Raw genomic sequence first — 27,778 nt, 5'->3', positions numbered from 1 at the left:
TGGAGACAGGTGTCAAAATCGTCAGCACAAATAGAATTATGGCCATTCATTCAATCATATTTATTGAGCACTTACTGTGTGCAGAGCAGTGTACTAAATGCTTGGGAAGTACAAGTGGGCAACATAGAGAAATGGTCCCTACCCAACAATGGGCTCACGGCCTAGAAGGGGGAGACTAGACAACAAAACGAAACAAAACACGGAGACAAGTGTCAAAATCGTCAGAACAAATAGTATTATGGCCATTCATTCAATCGTATTTATTGAGCGCTTACTGTGTGCAGAGCACTGTACTAAGCGCTTGGGAAGTACAGGTGGGCAACATAGAGAAACCGTCCCTACCCAACAACGGGCTCACAGTCTAGAAGGGGGAGACTAGATGACAAAACAAAACGTGGAGACGTGTCAAAATCGTCAGAACAAATAGGATTATGGCTATATGCACATCATTAACAAAATAAATAGAATAGGAAATATGTACAAGTAAAATAGAGTAATAAATGTGTACAAATAGATACAAGTGCTGTGGGAAGGGGAAGGAGGTAGGGCGGGGATGGGGAGGAGGAGAGGAAGCCAGATGACTTGGCCAGGCTAGCTCTCTTCCTCCCTTCAAAGCCCTACTGAGAGCTCACCTCCTCCAGGAGGCCTTCCCAGACTGAGCCCCCTCCTTCCTCTCCCCATCAACCCCCGCCTTACCTCCTTCCCCTCCCCACAGCACCTGTATATATGTATATATGTTTGTACGTATTTATTACTCTATTTATTTTATTTGTACATATCTATTCCATTTATTTTATTTTGTTAATATGTTTTGTTTTGTTGTCCGTCTCCCCTTTCTAGACTGTGAGCCCGCTGTTGGGCCGGGACCGTCTCTCGATGTTGCCAACTTGGACTTCCCAAGCGCTTAGTCCGAGAAGCAGCGTGGCTCAGTGGAAAGAGCCCGGGCTTTGGAGTCAGAGGTCATGGGTTCGAACCCCGGCTCCACCACGTGCCTGCTGTGTGACCTTGGGCGAGTCACTTAACTTCTCGGAGCCTCAGTTACCTCATCCGTAAAACGGGGATGAAGCCCGTGAGCCCCATGCGGGGCAACCTGATCACCTTGTATCCCCCCCAGCGCTTAGAACAGTGCTTTGCCTCATCATCATCATCAATTGTATTGATTGAGTGCTTACTATGTGCAGAGCACTGTACTAAGCGCTTGGGAAGTACAAATTGGCAACATAGAGAGACAGTCCCTACCCAACAGTGGGCTCACAGTCTAAAAGGGGGAGACAGAGAACGAAACCAAACATACTAACAAAATAAAATAAATAGAATAGATATGTACAAGTAAAATCAATCAATAGAGTAATAAATCTGTACAAACATATATACATATATACAGGTGCTGTGGGGGATGGAGAGGGGGACGAGGGGGAGAGGAAGGAAGGGGCTCAGTCTGGGAAGGCCTCCTGGAGGAGGTGAGCTCTCAGCAGGGCATATACTTAACAAATGCCATCATCATCATCATTAGTCCAGTGCCCCGCACACAGTAAGCGCTCAGTCAATACGATTGAATGAATGAATTCAGTGTGGGAAGGCCTCCTGGAGGAGGTGAGCTCTCAGTAGGGCTTTGAAGGGAGGAAGAGGGGCTGGGGGAGAGGCTGCCACCGAGCCCTCCCCCTTTGTCAGGGCTGGGCCCCGGCTGGGGGAGGGGCCCGGAGGAGGTCCCCGGGGCCGCCCCGCCCCTTCCACCCCCCAGCCCGGGCTGGTCGACGCTGGGGTGGACGCCCCCCGGCCCTGTCCGCGCGCCGCCATGGCCCCAGGCCCCCGGTTGGCGCTGGGGTGGACGCCCCTGCTCCCGGGGCTGCTGCTGCTGCTGCTGCTGGTGCTGCTGGGCGGGCCGGGGGGCCGGGCCCAGCCCGGGACCGGAACCCAGGACCCCCTCCGGACCCTCCAGCTGGAGACTCTGGTGAGGACGCCCCCGGACCCCTCCCCACCCACAGTGGGACCCGCGGGGAGGAGGAGGAGGAAGAGGAGGAGGAGGAGGAGGGGGGGCCCGGGGCCGGGAGAGAAGCAGCGTGGCCCAGTGGCAAGAGCCCGGCCTTTGGAGTCAGACATCATGGGTTCGAATACAAGTCAGCTGTGTGACCTTGGGCAAGTCACTTCGCTTCTCTGAGCCTCAGTTCCCTCATCTGTAAAAATGGGGATGAAGACTGTGAGCCCCACGTGGGACAACTTGATCACACTGGATCCCCCCCAGCGCTTAGAGCAGTGCTCTGCACGTAGTAAGCGCTTAACAAATGCCATCATCATTATTATTATTATTATTATTGTTCTCCTCCTCCCCCCGTCCATCCCCGTTGTGGGGCCTTAGGTGGAGCCCCCCGAGCCGTGCGCCGAGCCCGCCGCCCTGGGCGACACGCTGCACATCCACTACACGGTGAGCGCCGGGGGGGTCGGGGGACCGGGGACCGAAGGACACGTCAGCACCGGTGGCTGCGGAGGCCACGTGGCACGGGGTGGGCACCGTCTCGAGGGTGTCATCATCATCATCCCATCATCATCATCAATCGTATTTCTTGAGCGCCTACTGTGTGCAGAGCACTGTACTAAGCGCTTGGGAAGTACAAGTTGGCAACATGTGCCCCCCGACCCCCCCCCCCCAGGGCAGCCTGGCCGACGGGCGCATCATTGACACCTCTCTGACCCGGGACCCCCTGGTCATCGAGCTGGGGCAGAAGCAGGTCATCCCTGGTACGTCGCCCCTTCCCCACCCCCTCGCCCAAGATGCCACAGGTGGGCACCCGTCGCCCACCAGGGATGCCCCACGGCTGGGGAGAGATGGGGAGAAGGGAGGGGGTCGTAGCCCCCCACCCCCAACTCCTCTAGGGTTGGGGGGCGGGAGGACCCACGGAGCGGCGCGCTCAAACGGGCTCTTCTTATTTTGCCGCCGCCGTCCAGGCCTGGAGCAGAGTCTGCTGGACATGTGTGTAGGGTGAGTCCGGCGGTGGGGCTGGAGCTGGGGCCTGGACGGGGAGTTCATCGTCATCATCATCATCATCAATCGTATTTATTGAGCGCTTACTGTGTGCAGAGCACTGGACTGAGCGCTTGGGAAGTCCAAGTTGGCAACATCTAGAGACAGTCCCTACCCAACAGTGGGCTCACAGTCTAAAAGGGGGAGACGGAGAACAAAACCAAACATACTAACAAAATAAAATAAATAGAATAGATATGGACAAGTAAAATAAATAAATAGAGTAATAAATATGTACAAACATAGATACATATACACAGGTGCTGTGGGGAAGGGAAGGAGATAAGATGGGGGGATGGAGAGGAAGGAAGGGGCTCAGTGTGGGAAGGCCTCCTGGAGGAGGTGAGCTCTCAGTAGGGCCTTGAAGGGAGGAAGAGAGCTGGCTTGGCGGATGGGCAGAGAGGGAGGCCATTCCAGGCCCGGGGGATGACGTGGGCCGGGGCTCGATGGCGGGACAGGCGAGAACGAGGTACGGTGAGTTCATGCTGCCTCAGGACCCCCAGGGCCTGGGCAGCCAGACCTAGCTCCTAATAATAATAATTGTTGTGTTTGTTAAGGCCTTACTATGTGCCAGGCACTGTACTAAGCACTGGGGTGGATACATGGTAATTGGGTTGGACACAGTCCCAGTCAATCAATCAATCAATCGCATTTATTGAGTGCTTACTGTGTGCAGAGCACTGTACTAAGCGCTTGGGAAGTACAAGTTTTAATCCCCATTTTCCAGGTGAGGTAACTGAGGTCCAGAGAAGCAAAGTGACTTGCCCGAAGTCACACGGCAGATGAGTGGCAGAGCTGGGATTAGAACCCAGGTCCTCAGACTGTGAGCCCGCTATTGGGTAGGGACCGTCTCTATATGTTGCCAACTTGGACTTCCCAAGGGCTTAGTACAGTGCTGTGCACACAGTAAACACTCAATAAATACGATTGAATGAATGTTGCCAACATATACTTCCCAAGTGCTTAGTACAGTGCTCTGCACACAGTATGCGCTCAATAAATACGATTGAATGAATGACACCCAGGCTTTAGCCACTTGGCCACGAGGTCGCCCAGTGTGGGAGGGGGGATGAACAAAGGGAGTTAGGGTGACGCAGAAGGGAGTGGGAAAAGAGGTAAAGGAGGGGGTTTAGTCAGGGAAGGCCTCCTGGAGGAGATGTGCCTTCAATAAGGTTTTGAAGCGGGGGAGAGTAATTGAGAACTGGTTTGCTTCTCTCATGTGTTCTCCCCGTGCCCTCCAGGGAGAAGCGCAGGGCGACCATCCCCCCTCACCTGGCCTATGGGAAGAGAGGATTCCCTCCCTCCATTCCAGGTAATTTCCCAATGCGTCCATCCCTGAAACCTCCCCAACTTACCCAAGTGATACCCTTCCCCAATCTATCCATCCATCCATCTATCTCTCCATCTTACCTAGATGTTTTCCCCTCCACCCCCCTTCCTAGGCAGATAGATCCATCCACTTGGGCCTGATGGGCAAAGCTTTCTGGTCAATGAGTTTATTATTATTATGTAATAATAATTATAATATTAATATAATACAATATAATATAATAATAATAATTATTATTATGTAATGGTAATGGTGGTATTTATTAAGCACTTAGTAATAATAATAACTGTGGTATTTGTTAAGCGCTTGCTGTGTGTCAACACTGTACTAAGTGCTGGATTAGATACAAGGTAATTGGGTTGGACACAGTCCCTGTCCCACAGTCCCAGTCTCAGTGCCAATCGGCTCCGCCAATTGTCAGCTGTGTGACTTTGGGCAAGTCACTTAACTTCTCTGGGCCTCAGTTACCTCATCTGTAAAATGGGGATGAAGACTGTGAGCCCCCCCGTGGGACAACCTGATCACCTTGTAACCTCCCCAGTGCTTAGAACAGTGCTTTGCACATAGTAAGCGCTTAATGAGTGCCATTTTAAAAAATGCCCATTTTACAGATGAGGCAACTGAGGCACAGAGAAGTGAAGTGACTCGCCCAAGGTCATACCGTAGGCAAGTGGAGGAGCCGGGGTTAGAAGCCAGGTCCTCAGGCTCCCAGGCCCGTACGAGGCCCGTTCCACCCGCCCCCCAGCCTTGTTCCCTCCACCTTTCCTTCACCCTCTCCCGTTTGGTTGCTTTTCTGTTACCCAACTCCCACCAGTTTGCCCCTGTCTTGTTCTCCCTCCTCCTGCGGTCCCACTGGGCCTGCTGTCTGTAACCGGGGCTCAGGTCCAGACCCAGTAGCTGCCATCTCCCCCGCCACTGGGGCGGAGGGGCCCAGCCTGGACCCCCGCTCCCACTGCCCAAGCTTTGACCCCCAACCTTCCTCTCCTCTGCTGTCCCATCATTCGTTCATTCAATCATTTTAGACTGTGAGCCCACTGTTGGGTAGGGACTGTCTCTAGATGTTGCCAACTTGTACTTCCCAAGCGCTTAGTCCAGTGCTCTGCACACAGTAAGCGCTCAATAAATACGATTGATGATGATGATGATGATTCAATCGTATTATTGAGCGCTTACTGCGTGCAGAGCACTGTACCAAGCGACGTGCTCCAGCCCGCAATGGATCAGTTTCCCGGTCTGGTCCCCCCCCCCGCAGGGGGCCGTCTGCTTGCTCCATTGACCCCCACCCCCCCGGGACATCCGTGAGGGACGGAGAGTCCTCAAGGCCCATGGTGGCCTTGACCCCCGACCCCATCTGCCCCTCAGGGGATGCCGTGCTCCAGTTTGAGGTGGAGCTCATCGCCCTGGTCCGGGCCAGCTACTGGCAGAAAGTGGCCAAGAGGGTGCTGCCCCTGGTTGGCATCGGCCTGGTGCCAGCCCTCCTGGGCCTCATCGGCTACCACCTGTACCACAAAGCCAGCAGCCCCAAAGTATCCAAGAGGAAACTCAAGGAGGAGAAGAGAAGCAAAAGCAAAAAGAAATAAACCCTTCCATCTCCATCTCTCGCCGCGGTGCCTCTTGCCTTGCTTTGCGGGAGGGGCGTTGGGCCTGGGTAGCGGTGTCCAGGTGCTCGTTGGGTGCCTCGTTGCTTCCACGGGGCCCTTCCTCCCCCGGCTCCTGGTGTGTGAACCAATCTGCCCTGGCACTGCCCCTAGCCACCCTGGGGGCCCAGATCCCGCTGTGGGAGGGCGACAAGGGGCCTATCCTATGGAGGAAGGGAGAGAATGGGGAAGAGGTCATCTCAGTTCAGGCCAAGATGGGCCTGGAGGACATCAGAGCAGGTGGCAGGAGGGGGCCTGGCCCTGGATTCACTCATTTTTAGACTGTGAGCCCACTGTTGGGTAGGGACTGTCTCTATATGTTGCCGACTTGTACTTCCCAAGCGCTTAGTACAATGCTCTGCACACAGTAAGTGCTCAATAAATACGATTGATGATGATGATTCATCCATTCAATCATCTTTATTGAGCGCTTACTGTGTGCAGAAGGTAGCAAGTACCACGATGACTAGGAGAAACTTTAATCGGGCGTTCGGCGGGGGCACATCACAGGATCCGGGAGGCGATGTGGGCGGCCTCGATGACGTTGTGCACGGGCTCGGGGGCCGGGGCGGGCCGGGGGGCTGGGGCCGGTGGGCGTCTGGGCCCCCGGATGATGAGGAGCGAGTTCTCATGGCGGAGCACGTCCTCGTTGACGGAGATGCCGTTGAGGTAGCAGCGCAGGACCTCCCGCAGCTGCCCGTTGGCCACCAGCAGTTCCTCCCGCCGCTGCGCCAGGCTCAGCTGCTCCAGTTTCACCTTGTTGTAGCGCTGCCAGAACCGCTCCAGCCCGCTGTAGTCCTCCATCAGCTGTGGGGGATGGGGAGGGCACAGCTCTTCATTCATTCAGTTGTATCTACTGAGCGCTTACTGGGTGCAGAGCACTGTACTAAGCTCTTGGGAGAGGACAATAGAACAATAAAAAGACACATTCCCTGCCCGCGACTAGCTTACAGACTAGAGGGGGAGACAGTAATGGAAATAAATAAATGACAGATATGGACAGAAGTGCCGTGGGTCTGTGATGGAGGGTGAATAAAGGGAGCAAGTGAGGGTGATGCAGGAAGGAGTGGGAGAAGAGGGAAGGGGAGCTTAGGGAAGGCCTCTTGGAGGAAATGGGCCTTAATAAGGCTTTGAAGTGGGGGACAGCCATTGTTGGATATAATAATTATGGTATTTGTTAAGCGCTACTATGTGCCAAGCATTGTTCTAAACACTGGATATGAGGAGGGAGGGCGTTCCATCATCATCATCATCATCAATCGTATTTATTGAGCGCGTACTATGTGCAGAGCACTGTACTAAGCGCTTGGGAAGTACAAATTGGCAACACATAGAGACAGTTCCTACCCAACAGTGGGCTCACAGTCTAAAAGGGGGAGACAGAGAACAAAACCAAACATACCAACAAAATAAAATAGGATAGATATGTACAAGTAAAATAAATAAATAGAGTAATAAATATGTACAACCATATATACATATATACAGGTGCTGTGGGGAAGGGAAGGAGGTAAGATGGGGGGATGGAGAGGGGGACGAGGGGGAGAGGAAGGAAGGGGCTCAGTCTGGGAAGGCCTCCTGGAGGAGGTGAGCTCTCAGCAGGGCCTTGAAGGGAGGAAGAGAGCTAGCTTGGCGGATGGGCAGAGGGAGGGCATTCCAGGCCCGGGGGATGACGTGGGCCGGGGGTCGATGGCGGGACAGGCGAGAACGAGGTACGGTGAGGAGAACGAGGTATGGTGAGGTTCCAGGCCAGAGGCAGGATGTAGAAGAGGGGGCGGTGGCGAGATAGACGAGATGGAGGTACAGTGAGAAGGTTGGCAGAAGATGAGCGAAGTGTGCTGGCTGGGGTGTAGTAGGAGAGTAGCAAGGTGAGGTGGGAGCGGGGGAGATAGTTGAGTGCTTTAAAGCCAGTGGTGAGGAGTTTCTGTTTGACACGGAGATGGAGGGACAACCACGAGCATCCTCTGTGCCCGTCCCCGCGCTCCTGAGGGTCCTCACCTTGGTCAGCTCCAGCGAGGGCTGTTCCCAGACCTCTTGCTCCACCTCCTCCTGCTCCTCGGCGTTCAGCTGGGTGGTGTAGAAGGGCAGGACCTTCTCCTCTTCCGTCTCCAGCTTCCGGCACAGCTCGGCCAACCGCAGGATCAGGTCGCCCTGGGGGACGAGGGATGGGAAGCGGCTACCGTCCCTCCCTAGACCGTAAGCCCCTTGATGGCGGGGATCAAATTGTTATTAATGATTATGGTATTTAAGTGCTTACTATGAGCAAGGCAATGAACTAAGCACGGCCGAGGATACAAGCAAATCGGTTTGGACACAGTCCCCCTCCCATGTGGGGCTCTCAGTCTCAATCCCTGTTTTACAGATGAGGAGACAGGCCCAGAGAAGTAAAGTGACTTCCCCAAGTTCACCCAGCAGGCAAGGGACAGAATGAGGATTAGAACCCGTGACCTTCTGGCTCTGCTCCATCCACTTCGCCATGCTGCTCCCGTAAAGTTGGGGATGTGGGAATCGACCCCGCTTCCTCTAGCATGCTACGGGAGCGCGCTACCGTCTGAGCTAATTCCCCAGCATTAGTCACTAGTGAGGTAATTTGTCCAAGTTCACAGCAGACCAAGCGGCGAAGCGGGAATTAGAACCCAGGTGCTCTGATTCCCAGACACATGCTCTACCCACTAGGCCACAATGCTCTGCCAATTGTCAGCTGTGTAACTCTGGGCAAGTCACTTCACTTCTCTGGGCCTCAGTTCCCTCGTCTGTAAAATGGGGATGAAGACTGTGAGCCCCCACGTGGGACAACCTGATCACCTTGTAACCTCCCCAGTGCTTAGAACAGTGCTTTGCACGGAGTAAGCGCTTAATAAATGCCATTATTATTATTATTCTCACGGGGCTTGGGGGGGGGGTGGGTCTGATAAGGAAGGGAGATGGGGTGGGGCAGGCCCCACACCTTGGCGACCAGCTTCCTGAGCGCCTGGAGGGCGGCACTGCTCTCCAGGGTCAGCTTGGCCAGGGAGTTCCGGCCCTTCGCCCGGGCCTGGTTCATCTGGCTCTTGAGCCTCCTTAGCTGCCGGAGGACCATGTCCTTGTCCTCGCGGATGTGCCGGTTTTGCTCCTCGCACTCCCGCGTGTGCACCGCAATCTTGTTCTTCAGGATGGCGATGGAGTCCTGGGGGACAGTGGAGGGGCAGAGGTTTATTAGTATGATTATTTAGGGCTTTGGAGTCAGAGGTCACGGGTTCAAATCCCAGCTCCGCCAATTGCCAGCTGTGTGACTTTGGGCAAGTCACTTCACTTCTCTGTGCCTCTGTTACCTGATCTGTAAAATGACGATTAAGACTGTGGGCTCCCCCGTGGGACAACCTGATCACCTTGTAACCTCCCCAATCAATCGTATTTATTGAGCGCTTACTGTGTGCAGAGCACTGTACTAAGCGCTTGGGAAGTACAGGTTGGCAACATATGGAGACAGTCCCTACCCAACAGTGGGCTCACAGTCTAAAAGGGGAGACAGAGAAAAAAACCAAACATACTAACAAAATAAAACAGAAATGTAACAAAATAGAACAAATAGAACAAAATAGAACAGATATGTACAAGTAAAATGAATAGAGTAATAAATATGTACAAACATATATACATATATACAGGTGCTGTGGGGAAGGGAAGGAGGTAAGATGGGGGATGGAGAGCAATTAGAACAGTACTTTGCACATAGTAAGCGCTTAATAAATGCCATTATTATTATTATTATGGAGGGGATGGAGGCGGAAAAGCACCGGACCGCGGCGCCTTGGGGGGCCCCCTGGTGGCTAGCAGCGGAATGGCCGGTCCTCAGCGCCGTGGCGCCCCCTGGTGCCTGGCAGCGGAATGACAGGTCCCCAGCACCACGGGGCCCCCTGGTGGCTGAAAGCGGAATGGCCGGTCCCAGATCAATGGGGCCCCCTGGTGGCTAAAGGCGGAATGGCCGGTCCCCAGTTCCATCGGGCCCCCTGGTGGCTAAACAGCAGAATGGCCGATCGGGCCCGGTACCCATACATTTCATCAATCAATCAATCAATCGTATTTATTGAGCGCTTACTGTGTGCAGAGCACTGTACTAAGCGCTTGGGAAGTACAAGTTGGCAACATATAGAGCCAGTCCCTACCCAACAGTGGGCTCATAGTCTAAAAGGGGGAGACAGAGAACAAAACCAACCATACTAACAAAACAAAATAACAAAGTAAAATAATTTATTTTAAAAATTTCATCGTATTTGTTAAGCGCTTACCCGCGTCCAGCGACCTAGAAGACAAGGATGCCCGCTGGGGGTTTGGGCTCAGACCAGCTCTGATTTGGGGTGTATGAGTGCTGGGGGGGCCGGGGCCGCTCTGTGACCCTCATCCCCGGACCCACACTCCTTGACCAAAGAACAGGGTGTCACGCTGTGCCACCAAAGCATGAGTTTTGGAGTCAGAGGTCATGGGTTCAAATCCCGGCTCCGCCAATTTTCAGCTGTGTGACTTTGGGCAAGTCACTTCTCTGTGCCGCAGTTACCTCATCTGTGAAATAGGGATTGACGTGTGAGCCCTCCGTGGGACAACCTGATCACCTTGTAACTTCTCCAGCGCTTAGAACAGTGCTTGGCACATAGTAGCACTTAATAAATGCCATCATCATCATCATTATTGTTATTATTAGAACTACGCCAGGGAATAGCCGCTGAGCATTGGCGGATGGGCTTGGGGGGTGGGGAGGGGCGTCACTGTCTCCTGATGGGGCAGTTGCATCTGGGGGTAGCCCGGAGCATAAAGGGAGAGGACTGCTCCCCTTTTCCCCCATCCTAACACCCCCCACCCCGCCCTCCAACACCAACCTGGAGTTTCTGCAGCTTCTTCATCTGCATGTCGATCTCCCGGGAGCTCTTCTCATCTTTGACCTTGAGGGCTTCAAAGGCCATCTTGCGATCCTCAGTGGCATCGGTGTAGCTCTTGAGGGCCTGCTGGAACCTCCTCCACAGGTCCTCCACCACGTTCTCCAGCTGCATCCGCAGGTAATGCTTCTCCTCCACGTTCTGGGGGGGACAGGGGCCATTGCCCCGGGCCCAGGAGGAGGTGATTAGGAGGGGCAGAGCTGAGGGGACCTCCCTGGCTCCTTTCCCCGTGGGGCCCGGCGGCCTGAGGGGCAAGAGAGGGTGGGGAAGAGGCCGGGGTTCCCAAATGGAGGGCAGCGGGAGACTCACTTATTGAGGGGAGAGGCTGACTTTCCTGTATTACTGCCACTCGTCTGCTATGTGACCCTGGGCAAGTCATTTCATTTCTCTGGGCTTCAGTTATCTCATGTGTAAAATGAGGATCAATCAATCAATCGTATTTATTGAGCGCTTACTGTGTGCAGAGCACTGTACTAAGCGCTTGGGAAGTACAAGCTGGCAACATATAGAGACGGTCCCTACCCAACAGTGGGCTCACAGTCTAGAAGGGGGATTGAGGATTGAGGCTGTGAGCCCCACGTGGGACAGGGACTGTGTCCAACCTGATTTGCTTGGATCCACCCAGTGCTTAGTGCAGTGCCTGACTAGTAAGAACTTAGCAAATACCACAATTATTATTATGACCCCAGTCTCCTCATGCTGAATGACCGCTTCCAGTGGGCAGGGCCTTGGCTCCTCCTGTCCATCCCCCCGCCCCCTTTGAGACTGTCACCAGGTGCCCTCAGGGGGCTGGCCCTGAATTCTGGGGTCCTTTTGCCATTTCCTGACCTGATCCTCTTGTATTAACCCGATCACTTAGTACAGTGCTTAGCACAAAGTAAGCGCTTACCAAATAACACACGTGGTTTCCTCCACCCTGGCTTTGTTCCTCCTGATATTTCACCTTTACACAGTCTGTCACACCCTGGCTAGGTAGGGTGATTTCCTGGGGTGGGGACACAGCTGTGGAGGTGGGCTGCAGATGCCACAGACCACCACTCTACCCATCTTCAGAGCCCTCTAGAAATCACATCTCCTCCAGGAAGCCTTCCATGACTAACCTTATTCCTCCCTTCTGCATCCTCTGTGTACTTGGTATTCCCTCCACCACTGTCCCTAGGTCCATATCCTTATCCTGTGTTGCTTCCCCTACCTCTAATTTATTCTATCTGTCTCCCCTGGTAGACTGTAAGCTCCTTAAGGGCAGGGACTGTGCCTACCAACTCTAATGTACTGTCCTACGTGATGAACAAATGATAAATAATACGTTTGAGAATCGGCATAGCCTAGCGGAAAGAGCACGGTCCTGGGAGTCAGTGGGCCCGTGTTCTAATTTTGGCTCCACCACTTGTCTGACTTTGGGCAAGTATTAACTTCTCTGTGCCTCAGTTACCTCATCTGTAAAATGGGGATTAAGACAGGGAGCCCCACATGGGACAGGGACTGCATCCAACCTGATCACCTTGTATCTACCTCAGTGCTTAGAACGTTGCTTGGCATATAGTGAGCGCTTAACAAATGCCATCATCATTACTATTATTATATTAAATGCTTACTGAGCCCCTTCCTTCCTCTCCCCCTCATCCCCCTCTCCATCCCCCTCATTTTACCTCCTTCCCTTCCCCACAGCACCTGTATATATGTATATATGTTTGTACATATTTATTACTCTATTTGTTTATTTATTTTACTTGTACATATCTATTCTATTTATTTTATTTTCTTAATATGTTTGGTTTTGTTCTCTGTCTCCCCCTTTTAGACTGTGAGCCCACTGTTGGGTAGGGACTGTATATGTTGCCAACCTGTACTTCCCAAGCGCTTAGTCCAGTGCTCTGCACACAGTAAGCGCTCAATAAATACGATTGATTGATTGATGAAAAAAATAGCATTGCTTGATTGATGGCTGCTCCTATCCAAGGGTAGGGTCCAAGCCTGGAACGGAGGAAGGCCACCCTCCAGCAGGTCTTGTCTCTCCTCTCTGGACCCTCCCCAGTGCCCCTCATCCACAGCCCCTACCTTGTTTTTGAGGTCATCCCTCATGCTCTGGAACTCCAGTTTGCCTTCGTACTCGGTGTCGGTGAAGGTCTGCTCCATGGCCAGGAAGACGTCCTGGAGGTAACGGCTCTCCTTCTCGTGGTGGTCAATGATCATCTTCCTGGGGGCAGGGGAGGCCCAAGCAGGGGGTAAGGCGGGGGGAGCGTGCAGTACCCCAGGTTGGGACCGTTAGGGGAGCCTCTGCCATAGCCACCACGAACAGGGAGAACTTAAGACATCACAGGGCTGACTAGACCGGCCCCCCACCCCGGGGCCACTTAGCCCAGCCTCCGCTACCCCAATCCCAGCCCGGGCCAGGGGGGACACCTAACCTCTTCATAAGGTCCATCCCCTCCTTCTGCTTCCCATTTCAGCACCTAGCTAAGCTTAAATCCCTCCAGCTGCTGTTTTGGTCCATTTACTCTCACATGTTTAATAATAATAACAATAATAATAATAATTATTATTATTATTACCGTACCTTGTTCTCGCCTGTCCCACCATCGACCCCCGGCCCACGTCATCCCCCGGGCCTGGAATGCCCTCCCTCTGCCCATCCGCCAAGCTAGCTCTCTTCCTCCCTTCAAGGCCCTGATGAGAGCTCACCTCCTCCAGGAGGCCTTCCCAGACTGAGCCCCTTCCTTCCTCTCCCCCTCGTCCCCCTCTCCATCCCCCCATCTTACCTCCTTCCCTTTCCCACAGCACCTGTATATATGTATATATGTGTGTACATATTTATTACCCTATTTATTTATTTATTTATTTTACTTGTACATATCTATTCTATTTATTTTATTTTGTTAGTATGTTTGGTTTTGTTCTCTGTCTCCCCCATTTAGACTGTGAGCCCACTGTTGGGTAGGGACTGTCTCTATATGTTGCCAACTTGTACTTCCCAAGCGCTTAGTACAGTGCTCTGCACATAGTAAGTGCTCAATAAATACAATTGATGATGATGATGATGATAATAATAACAAGAGAGTGTTAGTGTTACAGAATCAGCATGGCCTAATTTAAGCTAAGCACCTAGCTTAAATCCCTCCAGCTGCTGTTTTGGTCCACTTACTCTCACATGTTTAACAATAATAACAATGATAATAATAATAAGAACAAGAGAGTGTTAGTATTACAGAATCAGCATGGCCTAATGGATAGAGCGTGGCTCTGGGAGTCAGAGGTCGTGGGTTCTAATCCCAACTCTGCCACTTGTCTGCTGTGTGACCTTAGACGAGTCACTTCCCTTCTCTGTGCCTCAGTTACCTCATCTGTAAAATGGGGACTAAGTCTGTGAGTCCCATGTGGGACAGGGACTGTGTCCAATCTGATTAGCTTGTATCTACTCCAGAGCTTAGAACAGTGCTCTAACAGTACTTTGAAGAACATTCATTCATTCAGTCACACTTGAGAAGCAGTGTGGCTCAGTGGAAAGAGCGTGGGCTTTGGCATCAGAGGTCATGGGTTCAAATCCCGGCTCCGCCAACTGTCAGCTGTGTGACTTTGGGCAAGTCACTTACACTTTTCTGTGCCTCAGTTACCTCATCTGTAAAATGGGGATTAAAACTGTGAGCCCCCCGTGGGACAACCTGATCACCTTGTAACCTCCCCAGCGCTTAGATCAGTGCTTTGCACATAGTAAGCACTTAACAAATACCATCATTATTATATTTATTGAGCGCTTACTGTGTGCAAAGCATTGTAAGCGCTTAACAAATACCACCACCACCTTCATCATCATCATTACTGATGGCCCTTCAGTTCCCTGCTCCCAGCCTCCCCATCCCCATGTTCAGCGCTTAGAACAGTGCTTTGCACATAGTAAGCGCTTAACAAATACCATCATCATCCCCCTTCACTCAGGATTTCCTTGAGGGTCCGTGGGCAGTGTGAGCTCACTGTGGATGGGGAACGTAACTGTTTATTGTTGTCTTGTAACAATAATAATAATATATGTATGTATGTTCGTACGTATTTATTACTCTATTTATTTATTTTACTTGTACATATCTATTCTATTTATTTTATTTTGTTAATATGTTTGGTTTTGTTCTCTGTCTCCCCCTTCTAGACTGGGAGCCCACTGTTGGGTAGGGACCGTCTCTATATGTTGCCAACTTGTACCTCCCAAGTGCTTAGTACAGTGCTCTGCACACAGTAAGCGCTCAATAAATACGATTGATTGATTGATTGAATGCCCTCCCTCCGCACATTTTATTTTGTTAACATGTTTTGTTTTGTTGTCTGTCTCCCCCTTCTAGACTGTGAGCCCGCTGTTGGGTAGGGACCGTCTCCATATGTTGCCAACTTGGACTTCCCAAGCGCTTAGTATCAATCGTATTTATTGAGCGCTTACTGTGTGCAGAGCAATGGACTAAGCGCTTGGGAAGTCCAAGTCGGCAACATATAGAGACAGTCCCTACCCAACAGTGGGCTCACAGTCTAAAAGGGGGAGACGGAGAACAAAACCAAACATACTAACAGAATAAAATAAATAGAATAGATATGTACAAGCAAAATAGAGTAATAAATATGTACAGACATATATACAGGTGCTGTGGGGAAGGAAAGGAGGTAAGATGCGGGGATGGAGAAGGGGACGAGGGGGAGAGGAAGGAAGGGGCTCAGTCTGGGAAGGCCTCCTGGAGGAGGTGAGCTCTCAGTAGGGCCTTGAAGGGAGGAAGAGAGCTAGCTTGGCGGATGGGCAGAGGGAGGGCATTCCAGGCCCGGGGGATGATGTGGACCGGGGGTCGATGGCGGGACAGGCGAGAACGAGGCCTAACGGTGAGGAGATTAGCGGTGGCAGAGGAGCGGAGGGTGCGGGCTGGGCTGGAGAAGGAGAGAAGGGAGGTGAGGTAGGAGGGGGCCAGGGGATGGACAGCCTTGAAGCCCAGGGTGAGGAGTTTCTGCCTGATGCGCAGAAGAGCAGATGACACAGAACTGGGAGTCAGGAAGTCTCCTGTCCTCCATCGTATTCAATAAATACGACTGAATGAATGACTCCAAAGCCCGTGCTTTTTCCAGTGAGCCATGCTGCTTCTCAGGGCTCTTTTCCTGTACCTTCCCAAGCGCTTAGGACAGTGCTAGGCTCATAGTAAGCGCCCAAGCAGTACGATAGACTGAGTGGAGGAGGGCCAGACCGAGCCCCACCTCTCGCGGTCGAACTCCCTGCTGAGGGCCTCCAGCTCCGACGCGTACGACTCCTCCAGGTAGGCCAGGCGGTGGCGCTGCAGGTCCAGCAGCTGGTCGATGTTGTGCAGGTGGCTGCGCAGCGCATGCGCGTACTGCTCCTCCGCTTCCGACAGGTCCTGGGCGAGGGACTGGGCGGGGCGGGAGAGGGAGGGGGAGGAGGGCGGGGCCTGGGCTCGCGCTCGCGCGGGCGGAGCATGCGCGCGGAGGGGGGGGGGCGCTGTGCGCGAGTGGGCGTGGCCTGTACGCGGAGGGGCGGGGCTGTGCGTAAGTGGGTGTGGCCTGTGCGTGGTCCCGCCCCCTCATCGTCCTCCCCGTGCCCCGACGGTGCGCACGGACAGGCCTCCAAGAAGCCTTCCCTGACTAACCCCCCGCCCTTGCCTCTTGTCCCACTCCCCTCTGAGTCGCCCTGACTTGCTCCCTTTGTTCATCATAATAATAATGATTAATAATAACGGTATTTGTTGAGCTCTTACTATGATAATAACAATGATAATGTTGGTATTTGTTAAGTGCTGACTATGTTTAAAGCACTGTTCTGAGCGCTGGGGTAGATACAAGATAATCAGGTTGTCCTGACTTGCTCCTTTTGTTCATAATAATTAATAATAATGGTATTTGTTGAGCGCTTACTATAATAATAATAATGATAATGTTGGTATTTGTTAAGTGCTGACTATGTGCAAAGCACTGTTCTAAGCGCTGGGGTAGATACAAGATAATCAGGTTGTCCTGACTTGCTCCTTTTGTTCATAATAATAATAATGGTATTTGTTGAGTGCTTACTATAATAATAGTAATGATAATGTTGGTATTTGTTAAGTGCTGACTATGTGCAGAGCATTGTTCTAAGCGCTGGGGTACATACAAGATAATCAGGTTGTCCTGACTTGCTCCTTTTGTTCATAATAATTAATAATAATGGTATTTGTTGAGCGCTTACTATAATAATAGTAATGATAATGTTGGTATTTGTTAAGCGCTTACTATGTGCAAAGGACTGTTCTAAGCGCTGGGGTACATACAAGGTAATCAGGTTGTCCTGACTTGTTCCTTTTGTTCATAATAATAATAATAATTAATAATAATGGTATTTGTTGAGCGCTTACTATAATAATAATAATGATAATATTGGTATTTGTTAAGCGCTTACTATGTGCAAAGCACTGTTCTAACCGCTGGGGTAGATACAAAGTAATCAGGTTGTCCTGACTTGCTCCTTTTGTTCATAATAATAATAATAATTAATAATAACGGTATTTGTTGAGTGCTTACTATAATAATAATAAAAATAATGTTGGTATTTGTTAAGCGCTTACTACATGTAAAGCACTATTCTAAGTGCTGGGATAAATACAAGGTAATCAGGTTGTCCCACGAGGAGCTCACAGTCTTCATCCCCATTTTACCGATGAGGGAACTGAGGCCCAGAGAAGTGAAGTGACTTGCCCAAAGTCACACAGCTGACAAGTGGCGGAGCCGGGATTTGAACCCATGACCTCTGACTCCAAAGCCCGGGCTCTTTCCACTGAGCCACGCTGCTTCCTACTATGTGCCAGGCACCATACTAAGCGCTGGAATAGATACAAGCAAATTGGGTTGGACACAGTCCCTGCCCCACATAGGGCTTAATCCTCATTAGAGAAGCAGCGTCGCTCAATGGAAAGAGCACAGGCTTGGGAGTCAGAGGTCATGGGTTCAAATCCCAGCTCCACCACTTGTCAGCTGTGTGACTTTGGGCAAGTCACTTCACTTCTCTGGGCCTCAGTTACCTCGCCTGTGAAATGGGGATTAAGATTGTGAGCCCTACGTGGGACAACCTTTCATTCATTCATTCAATCGTATTTATTGAGCGCTTTTTGTGTGCAGAGCACTGTACTAAGCGCTTGGGAAGTACAAGTTGGCAACATATAGAGACGGTCCCTACCCAACAGTGGGCTCACAGTCTAGAAGGGGGACCAAAATAATCACCTTATATCCTCCCCAGCGCTTAGAACCGTGCTTGGCACATAGTAACAAATGCCATCATTATTATTATTATTATTTTACAGATGAGGAAACTGAGGCCCAGAGAAGTGAAGTGACTTACCCAAGGCCACACAGCTGAGAAGCCTCCCAGCCCAACAGCGCTTAATATTATTATTACTATGGCATTTGTTAAGTACCAAGCACTGTTCTAAGCACTGGGGTAGATACCAGGTAAATAGGATGGACGCAGTCCCTGTTCCACTGGGGCTCACAGTCTTCATCTCCATTTTACAGATGAGGTAACAGGCACAGAGAAGTGAAGTGACTTGCTCAAGGTCACACAGCAGACTAGACTGTGAGCCCACTGTTGGGTAAGGACCGTCTCTATATGTTGCCAACTTGTACTTCCCAAGCACTTAGTACAGTGCTCTACACACAGTAAGTGCTCAATAAATACAATTGAATGAATGAATGAATGAATGAATGAAAGTGGCAGAGCTGAGATTAGAACCCAGGTCCTCTGACTCCCAAGCTCGTGATCTTGCCACGAGGCATGCACGTTTAAGCTTCTTCCCAATATACCTTCTTGAGGGTAGTGTACACATCCATTTCCACTTGTATTACGAAGTACTTGGGAGAGTACTATACATTAGAGCTGGTACACACCATCCTCACCCTCAAAGAGCTTACAAACTAGGGATGGACTCTCTGTGTGGGCAGGAAATATGTCACTCCTTCATTTGCACACAATAAGCACTCAGCAAATTCAACTGGCTGATGTCGTTGTCATTACCATCTTACCTCCTTCCCTCCCCCACAACACCTGTAAATATGTATATATGTTTGTACATATTTATTACTCTATTTATTTTACTTGTACCTATCTATTCTATTTATTTATTTTGTTAGTATGGTTATGTTCTCTGTCTCCCCCTTCTAGACTGTGAGCCCACTGTTGGGTAGGGACTGTCTCTATATGTTGCCAGCTTATACTTCCCAAGCGCTTAGTACAGTGCTCTGCACACAGTAAGCGCTCAATAAATACGATTGATTGATTGACTGATTTTCTTCCTTCCAAATGCCCGGTCAATCAATCAATCGTATTTCCCCCTTTTAGACTGTGAGCCCACTGTTGGGTAGGGACTGTCTCTATATGCTGCCAACTTGTACTTCCCAAGCACTTAGTACAGTGTTCACACAGTAAGCGCTCAATAAATACAATTGATTGATTGACTGATTGATTGATTGAGCACTTATTAAGTGCAGGGCCCTGGTCCTACCTTGGTAATAATTATGGTACTTTTTAAGGGCTTACTGTGTGCCTAGCACGTTCTAAGCACTGGGTTAGCTGCAAGAGAACCGGGTACCTTGATGACGCTGTCTTTGCAGTCGACCACCCGCTCGAACGTCTGGCACAGGATCTCGATGTCTTTGCGCAGCTCGGTGGCCTTAACCTCCCTCAGCACCGACCTCCACTGTGTGTTGATTTTATTGAGGTTCAGGGCGCTGTGGTGCTCCTCCTTCGCCAGCTTGTCCTGCGGGGTGAGATACACGGCCCCCACTCAATCCATCCGCCTTCAAGGCCTCACTAAACTCCCATCTCCCCCAAGAGACCTTCCCCTCATCTCCCCTCTTCATTCCATCATATTTATTGAGCGCTTACTGTGTGCAGAGCACTGTACTAAGCGCTTGGGAAGTACAAGTTGGCAACATATAGAGACGGTCCCTACCCAACAGCGGGCTCACAGTCTAGAAAGGGGTGACAGACTACAAAACAAATTAACAAAATAAAATAAATAGAATAGTAAATATGTACAAGCAAAATACAGTAGTAAATATGTACAAACATATATACAGGTGCTGTGGGGAGGGGAAGGAGGTGGGGGGAGAGGGGAAGGAGGGGGCTCAGTCTGGGAAGGCCTCCAGGAGGAGGTGAGCTCTCAGTAGGGCTTTGAAGGGAGGAAGAACCCAACTTTGCCACTTGCCTACCGTGTGACCTTAGACAAGTCACTTCACTTCTCTGGGCCTCAGTTTCCTCATCTGTAAAATGGGGATGAGGACTGTGAGCCCTATGTGAGATAGGGACTGTGTCCAACCTAATTATGTTGCATTTACCTCAGTGCTCAGAACAGTGCTTGGCACACCTTAAGTGCTTAGACCATTATTATTATTATGAGTCTCTCATCCTTCTCCCTCCAGCATCTCCTATGCACTTGGATCTTTCCCCTTAAGCATGTGATGTTCACTCCTCCCTCAGCCTCATAGCTCTTTATGTATTCATTGATTCAATCGTATTTATTGAGCGCTTACTGTGTGCAGAGCACTGTACTAAGTGCTTGGGAAGTACAAGTTGGCAACATATAGAGACGGTCCCCACCCAACAGCGGGCTCACAGTCTAGAAGGGGGAGACAGAAAACAAAACAAAACAAGTAGACAGGTGTCAATACCATCAGAATAAATCTGTAATTTGTTTTCACGTCTGCCTCCCCCTTTAGACTGTAAACTTGTTGTGGGCAGGGAATGTGGCTAACTCTATTGTACTGCATTCATTCATTCAATCGTATTTATTGAGCGCTTACTGTGTGCAGAGCACTGTACTAAGCGCTTGGGAAGTACAAGTTGGCAACATATAGAGACGGCTCCTACCCAACAGCGGGCTCACAGTCTAGATGGGGAGACACAACAAAACAAAGCAAGCAGACAGGTGTCAATACCATCAGAATAAATCTGTAATTTGTTTTCATGTCTGCCTCCCCCTTTAGACTGTAAGCTTGTTGTGGGCAGGTAGCCTGGCTACCAACTCTATTGTACTGTAATCTCCCAAACGCTTTGTGAAGTGCTCTGCGCTCAGTAAATACCATTGCTCGACTGAGTGAATGGAACTTATTGAGATTTCTGCAAGCAGAGCCCCGTTGTAAACTCTTGGGAGAGTAGAGTAATTGCCAAACACAGATTCCCTGCCCTCAGGGACCTTACAATCAATCAATTGTATTTATCGAGCGCTTACTGTGTGTAGAACACTATACTAAGCACTTGGGAGAGTACAGTATAACAGAGTTGGTATACACGTTTCCTGCCTATGACGAGTTTACAGTCTAGAGGGGGAGATAGATGATGTAAATAAATGCATTATGGATATGTACATGAGTGTTTGTACATGAGTACAAGCACTTAGTGAGTGCTCTGCACACAGTAAGTGCTCAATAAATACAATTTAATGAATGAGTGCTGTAGGGCTGAGGGAGAGTTGCAAATCCAAGTGCAAGGGTGACTAATAGGGTGTGGAGGAGAGACAAAACAAATTTACAAATGATGAGGGGAGGAGGAGGAAAAATACAGATTGATTCATTCAATCCTATTTATTGAACGCTTACTGTGTGCAGAGCACTGTACTAAGCACTTGGGAGAGAACACTAGAACACTGAACAGAGAAGCAGCGTGGCTCAATGGAAAGAGCACGGACTTTGGAGTCAGAGGTCATGGGTTCAAATCCCGGCTCCACCACTTGTCAGCTGTGTGACTTTGGGCAAGTCACTTAAAACTTCTCTGGACCTCAGTTACCTGTAAAATGGGGATGAAGACTGTGAGCCCCTTTGGGACAACCTGATCACCCTGTAACCTCCCCAGTGCTTAGAACAGTGCTTTGCACATAGTAAGTGCTTAATAAATGCCATTATTATTATTATTATTATAAAATGGTAGTGTGGACATGACACCAAGTGGACCATCACCCACTCCACACTTCCAACTCCCGGATGTTCTGAACAGCTGTCCATTCTCTGGGCACTTTAATTCCCTGAGGCTGCTTGGAGTGTATGTGGGTGTGGGGGGTAGAGGAGGGCAAGGGGAGTGCATGGTTTCCTGGGGAAGACAGAAACCAGAATGAGCTGAATCAATCAATCGTATTTATTAGAATTATTATTAGAATTATGATGGTATTGGTTAAGCGCTTACTATGTGCAAAGCACTGTTCTAAGCACTGGGGAGGTTACAAGGTGATCAGGTTGGCCCACGGTGGGCTCACACATTTTACAGAGGAGGTAACTGAGGCCCAGAGAAGTGAAGTGACTTGCCCGAAGTCACACCGCTGACAATTGGCGGAGCTGGGATTTGAACCCGTGACCTCTGACTCCAAAGCCCTTGCTCTTTCCACTGAGCTACAGCCCGGGCCTGGAAGTCGGAAGGTCATGGGTTCTAATCCTGGCTCCACCACTAGTCTGCTGGGTGACCTTGGGCAAGTCACTTATCCCCCTCATCTTACCTCCTTCCCTTCCCCACAGCACCTGTATATATGTTTGTACATATTTATTACTCTATTTATTTTACTTGTACATATCTATTCTATTTATTTTATTTTGTTAGTATGTTTGGTTTTGTTCTCTGTCTCCCCCTTTTAGACTGTGAGCCCACTGTTGGGTAGCGACTGTCTCTATACGTTGCCAACTTGTACTTCCCAAGCGCTTAGTCCAGCGCTCTGCACACAGTAAGCGCTCAATAAATACGATCGATGGATTGATTCTCTGGGCCTCGGTTACCCCATCTGTAAAACGGGGATTGAGACTGTGAGCCCCACATGGGGCAGGAACTCAATTTGCTTGTATCCAGCGCTTTGTACAGTGCCTGGCACGTAGTAAACGCTTTACAAATACCATCCTTAGTAGTTGAAGTCCAGCGCTCTGCACACAGTAAACGCTCAATAAATACGATCGATGGATTGATTCTCTGGGCCTCGGTTACCCCATCTGTAAAATGGGGATTGAGACTGTGAGCCCCACATGGGGCAGGAACTCAATTTGCTTGTATCCAGCGCTTCATACAGTGCCTGGCATGTAGTAAACGCTTCACAAATACCATCCTTAGTAGTGGAAGTCCAGCGCTCTGCACACAGTAAGTGCTCAATAAATACGACTGATTGATTGATTCTCTGGGCCTCGGTCACTCCATCTGTAAAATGGGGATTGAGACTGTGAGCCCCACATGGGGCAGGAACTCAATTTGCTTGTATCCAGCGCTTCGTACAGTGCCTGGCACGTAGTAAACGCTTCACAAATACCATCATTAGTAGTTGAAGTCCAGCGCTCTGCACACAGTAAAAGCTCAATAAATACGATTGACTGATTGATTGATTCTCTGGGCCTCGGTTACCCCATCTGTAAAATGGGGATTGAGACTGTGAGCCCCACATGGGGCAGGAACTCAATTTGCTTGTATCCAGCGCTTCGTACAGTGCCTGGCACGTAGTGAACGCTTCACAAATACCATCCTTAGTAGTAGAAGTCCAGCGCTCTGCACACAGTAAGCGCTCAATAAACACGATTGATTGACTGATTCTCTGGGCCTCGGTTACCCCATCTGTAAAACGGGGATTGAGACTGTGAGCCCCACATGGGGCAGGAACTCAATTTGCTTGTATCCAGCGCTTCGTACAGTGCCTGGCACGTAGTAAACGCTTCACAAATACCATCCTTAGTAGTTGAAGTCCAGCGCTCTGCACACAGTAAGCGCTCAATAAATATGATTGATTGATTCTCTGGGCCTCGGTTACCCCATCTGTAAAACGGGGATTGAGACTGTGAGCCCCACATGGGGCAGGAACTCAATTTGCTTGTATCCAGCGCTTCGTACAGTGCCTGGCACGTACTGAACGCTTCACAAATACCATCCTTAGTAGTTGAAGTCCAGCGCTCTGCACACAGTAAGTGCTCAATAAATACGACTGATTGATTGATTCTCTGGGCCTCAGTTACCCCATCTGTAAAATGGGGATTGAGACTGTGAGCCCCACATGGGGCAGGAACTCAATGTGCTTGTATCCAGCGCTTCATACAGTGCCTGGCACGTAGTGAACGCTTCACAAATACCATCCTTAGTAGTTGAAGTCCAGCGCTCTGCACACAGTAAGTGCTCAATAAATACGACTGATGGATTGATTCTCTGGGCCTCGGTTACCCCATCTGTAAAATGGGGATTGAGACTGAGCCCAACATGGGGCAGGAACTCAATTTGCTTGTATCCAGCGCTTCGTACAGTGCCTGGCACGTAGTGAACGCTTCACAAGTACCATCCTTAGTAGTTGAAGTCCAGCGCTCTGCACACAGTAAGCGCTCAATAAATACGATTGATGGATTGATTCTCTGGGTCTCGGTTACCCCATCTGTAAAACGGGGATTGAGACTGTGAGCCCCACATGGGGCAGGAACTCAATTTGCTTGTATCCAGCGCTTCGTACAGTGCCTGGCACGTAGTGAACGCTTCACAAATACCATCCTTAGTAGTTGAAGTCCAGCGCTCTGCACACAGTAAGTGCTCAATAAATACGACTGATGGATTGATTCTCTGGGCCTCGGTTACCCCATCTGTAAAATGGGGATTGAGACTGAGCCCCACATGGGGCAGGAACTCAATTTGCTTGTATCCAGCGCTTCGTACAGTGCCTGGCACGTAGTGAACGCTTCACAAGTACCATCCTTAGTAGTTGAAGTCCAGCGCTCTGCACACAGTAAGCGCTCAATAAATACGATTGTTTGATTGATTCTCTGGGCCTCGGTTACCCCATCTGTAAAATGGGGATTGAGACTGTGAGCCCCACATGGGGCAGGAACTCAATGTGCTTGTATCCAGCGCTTCATACAGTGCCTGGCACGTAGTAAACGCTTCACAAGTACCATCATTAGTAGTAGAAGCCCAGCGCTCAGCACACAGTAAGCGCTCAATAAATCCGATATACCTTGAGGAACTGGCTCAGCAGATCCTCCCTCTTCTTAACCCGTTCCTCCTCGGCCAGCAGCTGCTGCTGCAGCAGGAGGACCTTCTCCTCCTCACTGAGGGGGGCTTTGAGCTTCTTGCCTCTCCGGGGCATGCTCGGTGGTCGCGGGGGTTGTGGCCGAACTGACCCCTACCGACTGGCAGGACTGGCAAAGGCGACAGTAGCCCCCGGCCTCGCCTGGCACCTTAGGCGACGCTTCCACCTGTCACTAGGCCGCGTCCCCGTCTCCTAGCAACCCGCCGGGCCAGCGAGACGGCTCCCGGCAGGAAGGAGAGCAGAGCGCCCTCGGGGGTCTGCGCCCCCTGCCGTCAGGAGGACCGCATAGCGGGAGGAAATCGAACCCAACTGTTTTTTATGGTTCGTTCGTTCGTTCATTCATTCATTCATTCATTCATTTATTCAATCAATCAATCGTATTTATTCATTCATTCAATCGTATTTATTCACTCATTCAATCGTATTTATTGAGCGCTTACTGTATGCAGAGCACTGTACTAAGCGCTGGGGAAGTATGAGTTGGCAACATATTCATTTTTTATGGTGCTTTCGTTCGTTCATTCATTCGTTCGTTCATTCATTCATTCATTCAATCGTATTTATTCATTCATTCATTCAACCGTATTTATTCATTCAATCGTATTTATTGAGCGCTTACTGTGTGCAGAGCACTGTACTAAGCGCTGGGGAAGTACAAGTTGGCAACGTATTCATTTTTTATGGTTCGTTCATTCATTCGTTCGTTCGTTCATTCATTCAATCGTATTTATTCATTCATTCAATCGTATTTATTCATTCATTCATTCAATCGTATTTATTGAGCGCTTACTGTGTGCAGAGCACTGTACTAAGTGCTGGGGAAGTACAAGTTGGCAACATATTTATTCAGTCATTCATTCAATCGTATTCATTCATTCAATCGTATTTATTGAGCGCTTACTGTGTGCAGAGCACTGTACTCAGCGCTGGGGAAGTACAAGTTGGCAACATATTCATTCATTCATTCAATCGTATTTATTGAGCGCTTACTGTGGGTAGAGCACTAGTACTAAGCGCTTGGGAAGTACAAATTGGCAACATATTCATTTTCTATGGTGCTTTCGTTCATTCATTCGTTCATTCATTCATTCAATCGTATTTATTCATTCATTCATTCAATCGTATTTATTGAGCGCTTACTGTGTGCAGAGCACTGTACTAAGCGCTGGGGAAGTACAAGCTGGCAACATATTCATTTTTATGGTACTTTCGTTCATTCATTTGTTTGTTTGTTAATTCATTCATTCAATCGTATTTATTCATTCATTCAATCGTATTTATTGAGCGCTTACTGTGTGCAGAGCACTGTACTAAGCGCTGGGAAAGTACAAGTTGGCAACATATTCATTTTTTATGGTACTTTCGTTCGTTCATTCATTCATTCGTTCATTCATTCAATTGTATTTATTCATTCATTCATTCAATCATATTTATTGAGCGCTTACTGTGTGCAGAGCACTGTACTAAGAGCTGGGGAAGTACAAGTTGGCAACATATTCATTTTTTATGGTACTTTCGTTCATTCATTCATTCATTCGTATTTATTTATTCATTCATTCATTCATTCGCATTTATTCATTCATTCAGTCATATTTATTGAGCGCTTACTGTGGGCAGAGCACTGTACTAAGCGCTGGGAAAGTACAAGTTGGCAACATATGCATTCATTCATTCATTCATTCAATCGTATTTATTGAGCGCTTACTGTGTGCAGAGCACTGTACTAAGCGCTTGGGAAGTACAAGTTGGCAACGTATAGAGACGGTCCCTACCCAACAGCGGGCTCACAGTCTAGAAGGGGGAGACAGACAACAAAACAAAACATGTGGACAGGTGTCAAGTCATCAGAATAAATAGAAGTAAAGCTAGATGCACATCATTAACAAAATAAAATAAATAGAATAGTAAATATGTACTGAGCGCTTACTGTGTGCAAAGCACTATACTAAGCGCTTGGGAAGTCCAGGTCGGCAACATACAGAGACGGTCCCTACCCAACAACGGGCTTACAGTCTGGAAGGGGTACTGGCTAAAGAGAGGACGTTCTGGAGAAATACATCCATACGTTGCTATTCATTAATTCGATAATATTTACTGAGCGCTTACAATGTGCAAAGCACTATACTTAGCGCTTGGGAGAGTAGTGTGGCTCAGTGGAAATGTTGGGTAGGGACCGTCTCTATATGTTGCCAACTTGGACTTCCCAAGTGCTTAGTACAGGGCTCTGCACACAGTAAGCGCTCAATAAATACGATTGAATGAATGAATGACTGGAAAGAGCCCAGGCTTGGGAGTCTGAGGTCATGAGTTCTAATCCCGGCTCTGCCAATTGTCAGCTGTGTGACTTTGGGCAAGTCACTTCACTTCTCTGGGCCTCAGTTCCCTCATCTGTAAAATCAGGATGGAGATTGGAGCCCCACTTGGAACAACCTGATTACCTTGTATCTACCCCAGTGCTTAGAACAGTGCATGGCACATAGTAAGCGCTTAACAAATATTAGCATTATTATCATTATTATTACAATATAACAACGAGTAGACACATTCCTGCCCACAACGAGCTCATAGTCTAGAGGGGGGAAAAGGATATTAATGATGATTTTGATACCTGTCTCCATGTTTTTTGTTGTCTGTCTCCCCCTTCTAGACTGTGAGCCTGTTGTTGGGGAGGGACCGTCTCTATAAGTTGCCGACTTGTACTTCCTAAGAGCTTAGTACAGTCCTCTGCACACAGTAAGCGCTCAATAAATACGAATGAATGAATGAATGAATGAATGAATGAATGAAATGAATTACACATATATACATATGTGCTGCAGGGATGGGAGGGAGGATGAATGAAGGAGCAAGTA

The 27,778-nt window shown here is 49.5% G+C and overlaps 2 protein-coding genes across 2 annotated transcripts; one reads left to right on the top strand and one right to left on the bottom strand.

Annotated features, from left to right (window-relative positions):
• The first annotated feature begins 1,751 nt into the window (after positions 1-1,751).
• On the top strand, positions 1,752-5,950 carry FKBP11 (FKBP prolyl isomerase 11). The gene is made up of 6 exons (XM_038752990.1): positions 1,752-1,951; positions 2,357-2,422; positions 2,649-2,736; positions 2,944-2,977; positions 4,261-4,331; positions 5,712-5,950. Exons 1-6 carry the CDS (start codon positions 1,796-1,798, stop codon positions 5,927-5,929), a joined length of 633 nt encoding a protein of 210 aa, XP_038608918.1. The 5' UTR covers positions 1,752-1,795; the 3' UTR covers positions 5,930-5,950.
• A 467-nt stretch (positions 5,951-6,417) lies between these two features.
• CCDC65 (coiled-coil domain containing 65) lies at positions 6,418-25,085 on the bottom strand. Its single transcript, XM_038752984.1, has 8 exons — positions 24,852-25,085; positions 19,491-19,658; positions 16,117-16,286; positions 12,955-13,093; positions 10,840-11,037; positions 8,934-9,152; positions 7,985-8,137; positions 6,418-6,793 (listed from the first exon to the last, which is right to left on the bottom strand). Exons 1-8 carry the CDS (start codon positions 24,981-24,983, stop codon positions 6,491-6,493), a joined length of 1,482 nt encoding a protein of 493 aa, XP_038608912.1. The 5' UTR covers positions 24,984-25,085; the 3' UTR covers positions 6,418-6,490.
• Positions 25,086-27,778: the final 2,693 nt, after the last annotated feature.

Source organism: Tachyglossus aculeatus, chromosome 10 (assembly GCF_015852505.1).
Source record: "Tachyglossus aculeatus isolate mTacAcu1 chromosome 10, mTacAcu1.pri, whole genome shotgun sequence".
In the NCBI taxonomy this organism is placed as follows: Eukaryota; Metazoa; Chordata; class Mammalia; order Monotremata; family Tachyglossidae; genus Tachyglossus; species Tachyglossus aculeatus.
The sequence above is the reverse complement of the archived record's forward strand: the minus strand, read 5'-3'. Positions and strand labels throughout refer to the sequence as shown.

What these genes read in the sequence shown, in the direction of transcription:
- CCDC65 (XM_038752984.1), bottom strand. Translation starts at nt 24,983, where the DNA reads ATGCCCCGGAGAGGCAAGAAGCTCAAAGCCCCCCTCAGTGAGGAGGAG. An exon ending in GCAAAGACAGCGTCATCAAG is followed by an intron (nt 16,287 to 19,490) that starts GTACCCGGTTCT and finishes CGCCCCGCCCAG; the next exon opens with TCCCTCGCCCAGGACCTGTC. An exon ending in GGGATGACCTCAAAAACAAG is followed by an intron (nt 11,038 to 12,954) that starts GTAGGGGCTGTG and finishes TGTCCCCCCCAG; the next exon opens with AACGTGGAGGAGAAGCATTA.
- FKBP11 (XM_038752990.1), top strand. Translation starts at nt 1,796, where the DNA reads ATGGCCCCAGGCCCCCGGTTGGCGCTGGGGTGGACGCCCCTGCTCCCG. An exon ending in GCAGAAGCAGGTCATCCCTG is followed by an intron (nt 2,737 to 2,943) that starts GTACGTCGCCCC and finishes GCCGCCGTCCAG; the next exon opens with GCCTGGAGCAGAGTCTGCTG. An exon ending in CTGCTGGACATGTGTGTAGG is followed by an intron (nt 2,978 to 4,260) that starts GTGAGTCCGGCG and finishes CGTGCCCTCCAG; the next exon opens with GGAGAAGCGCAGGGCGACCA.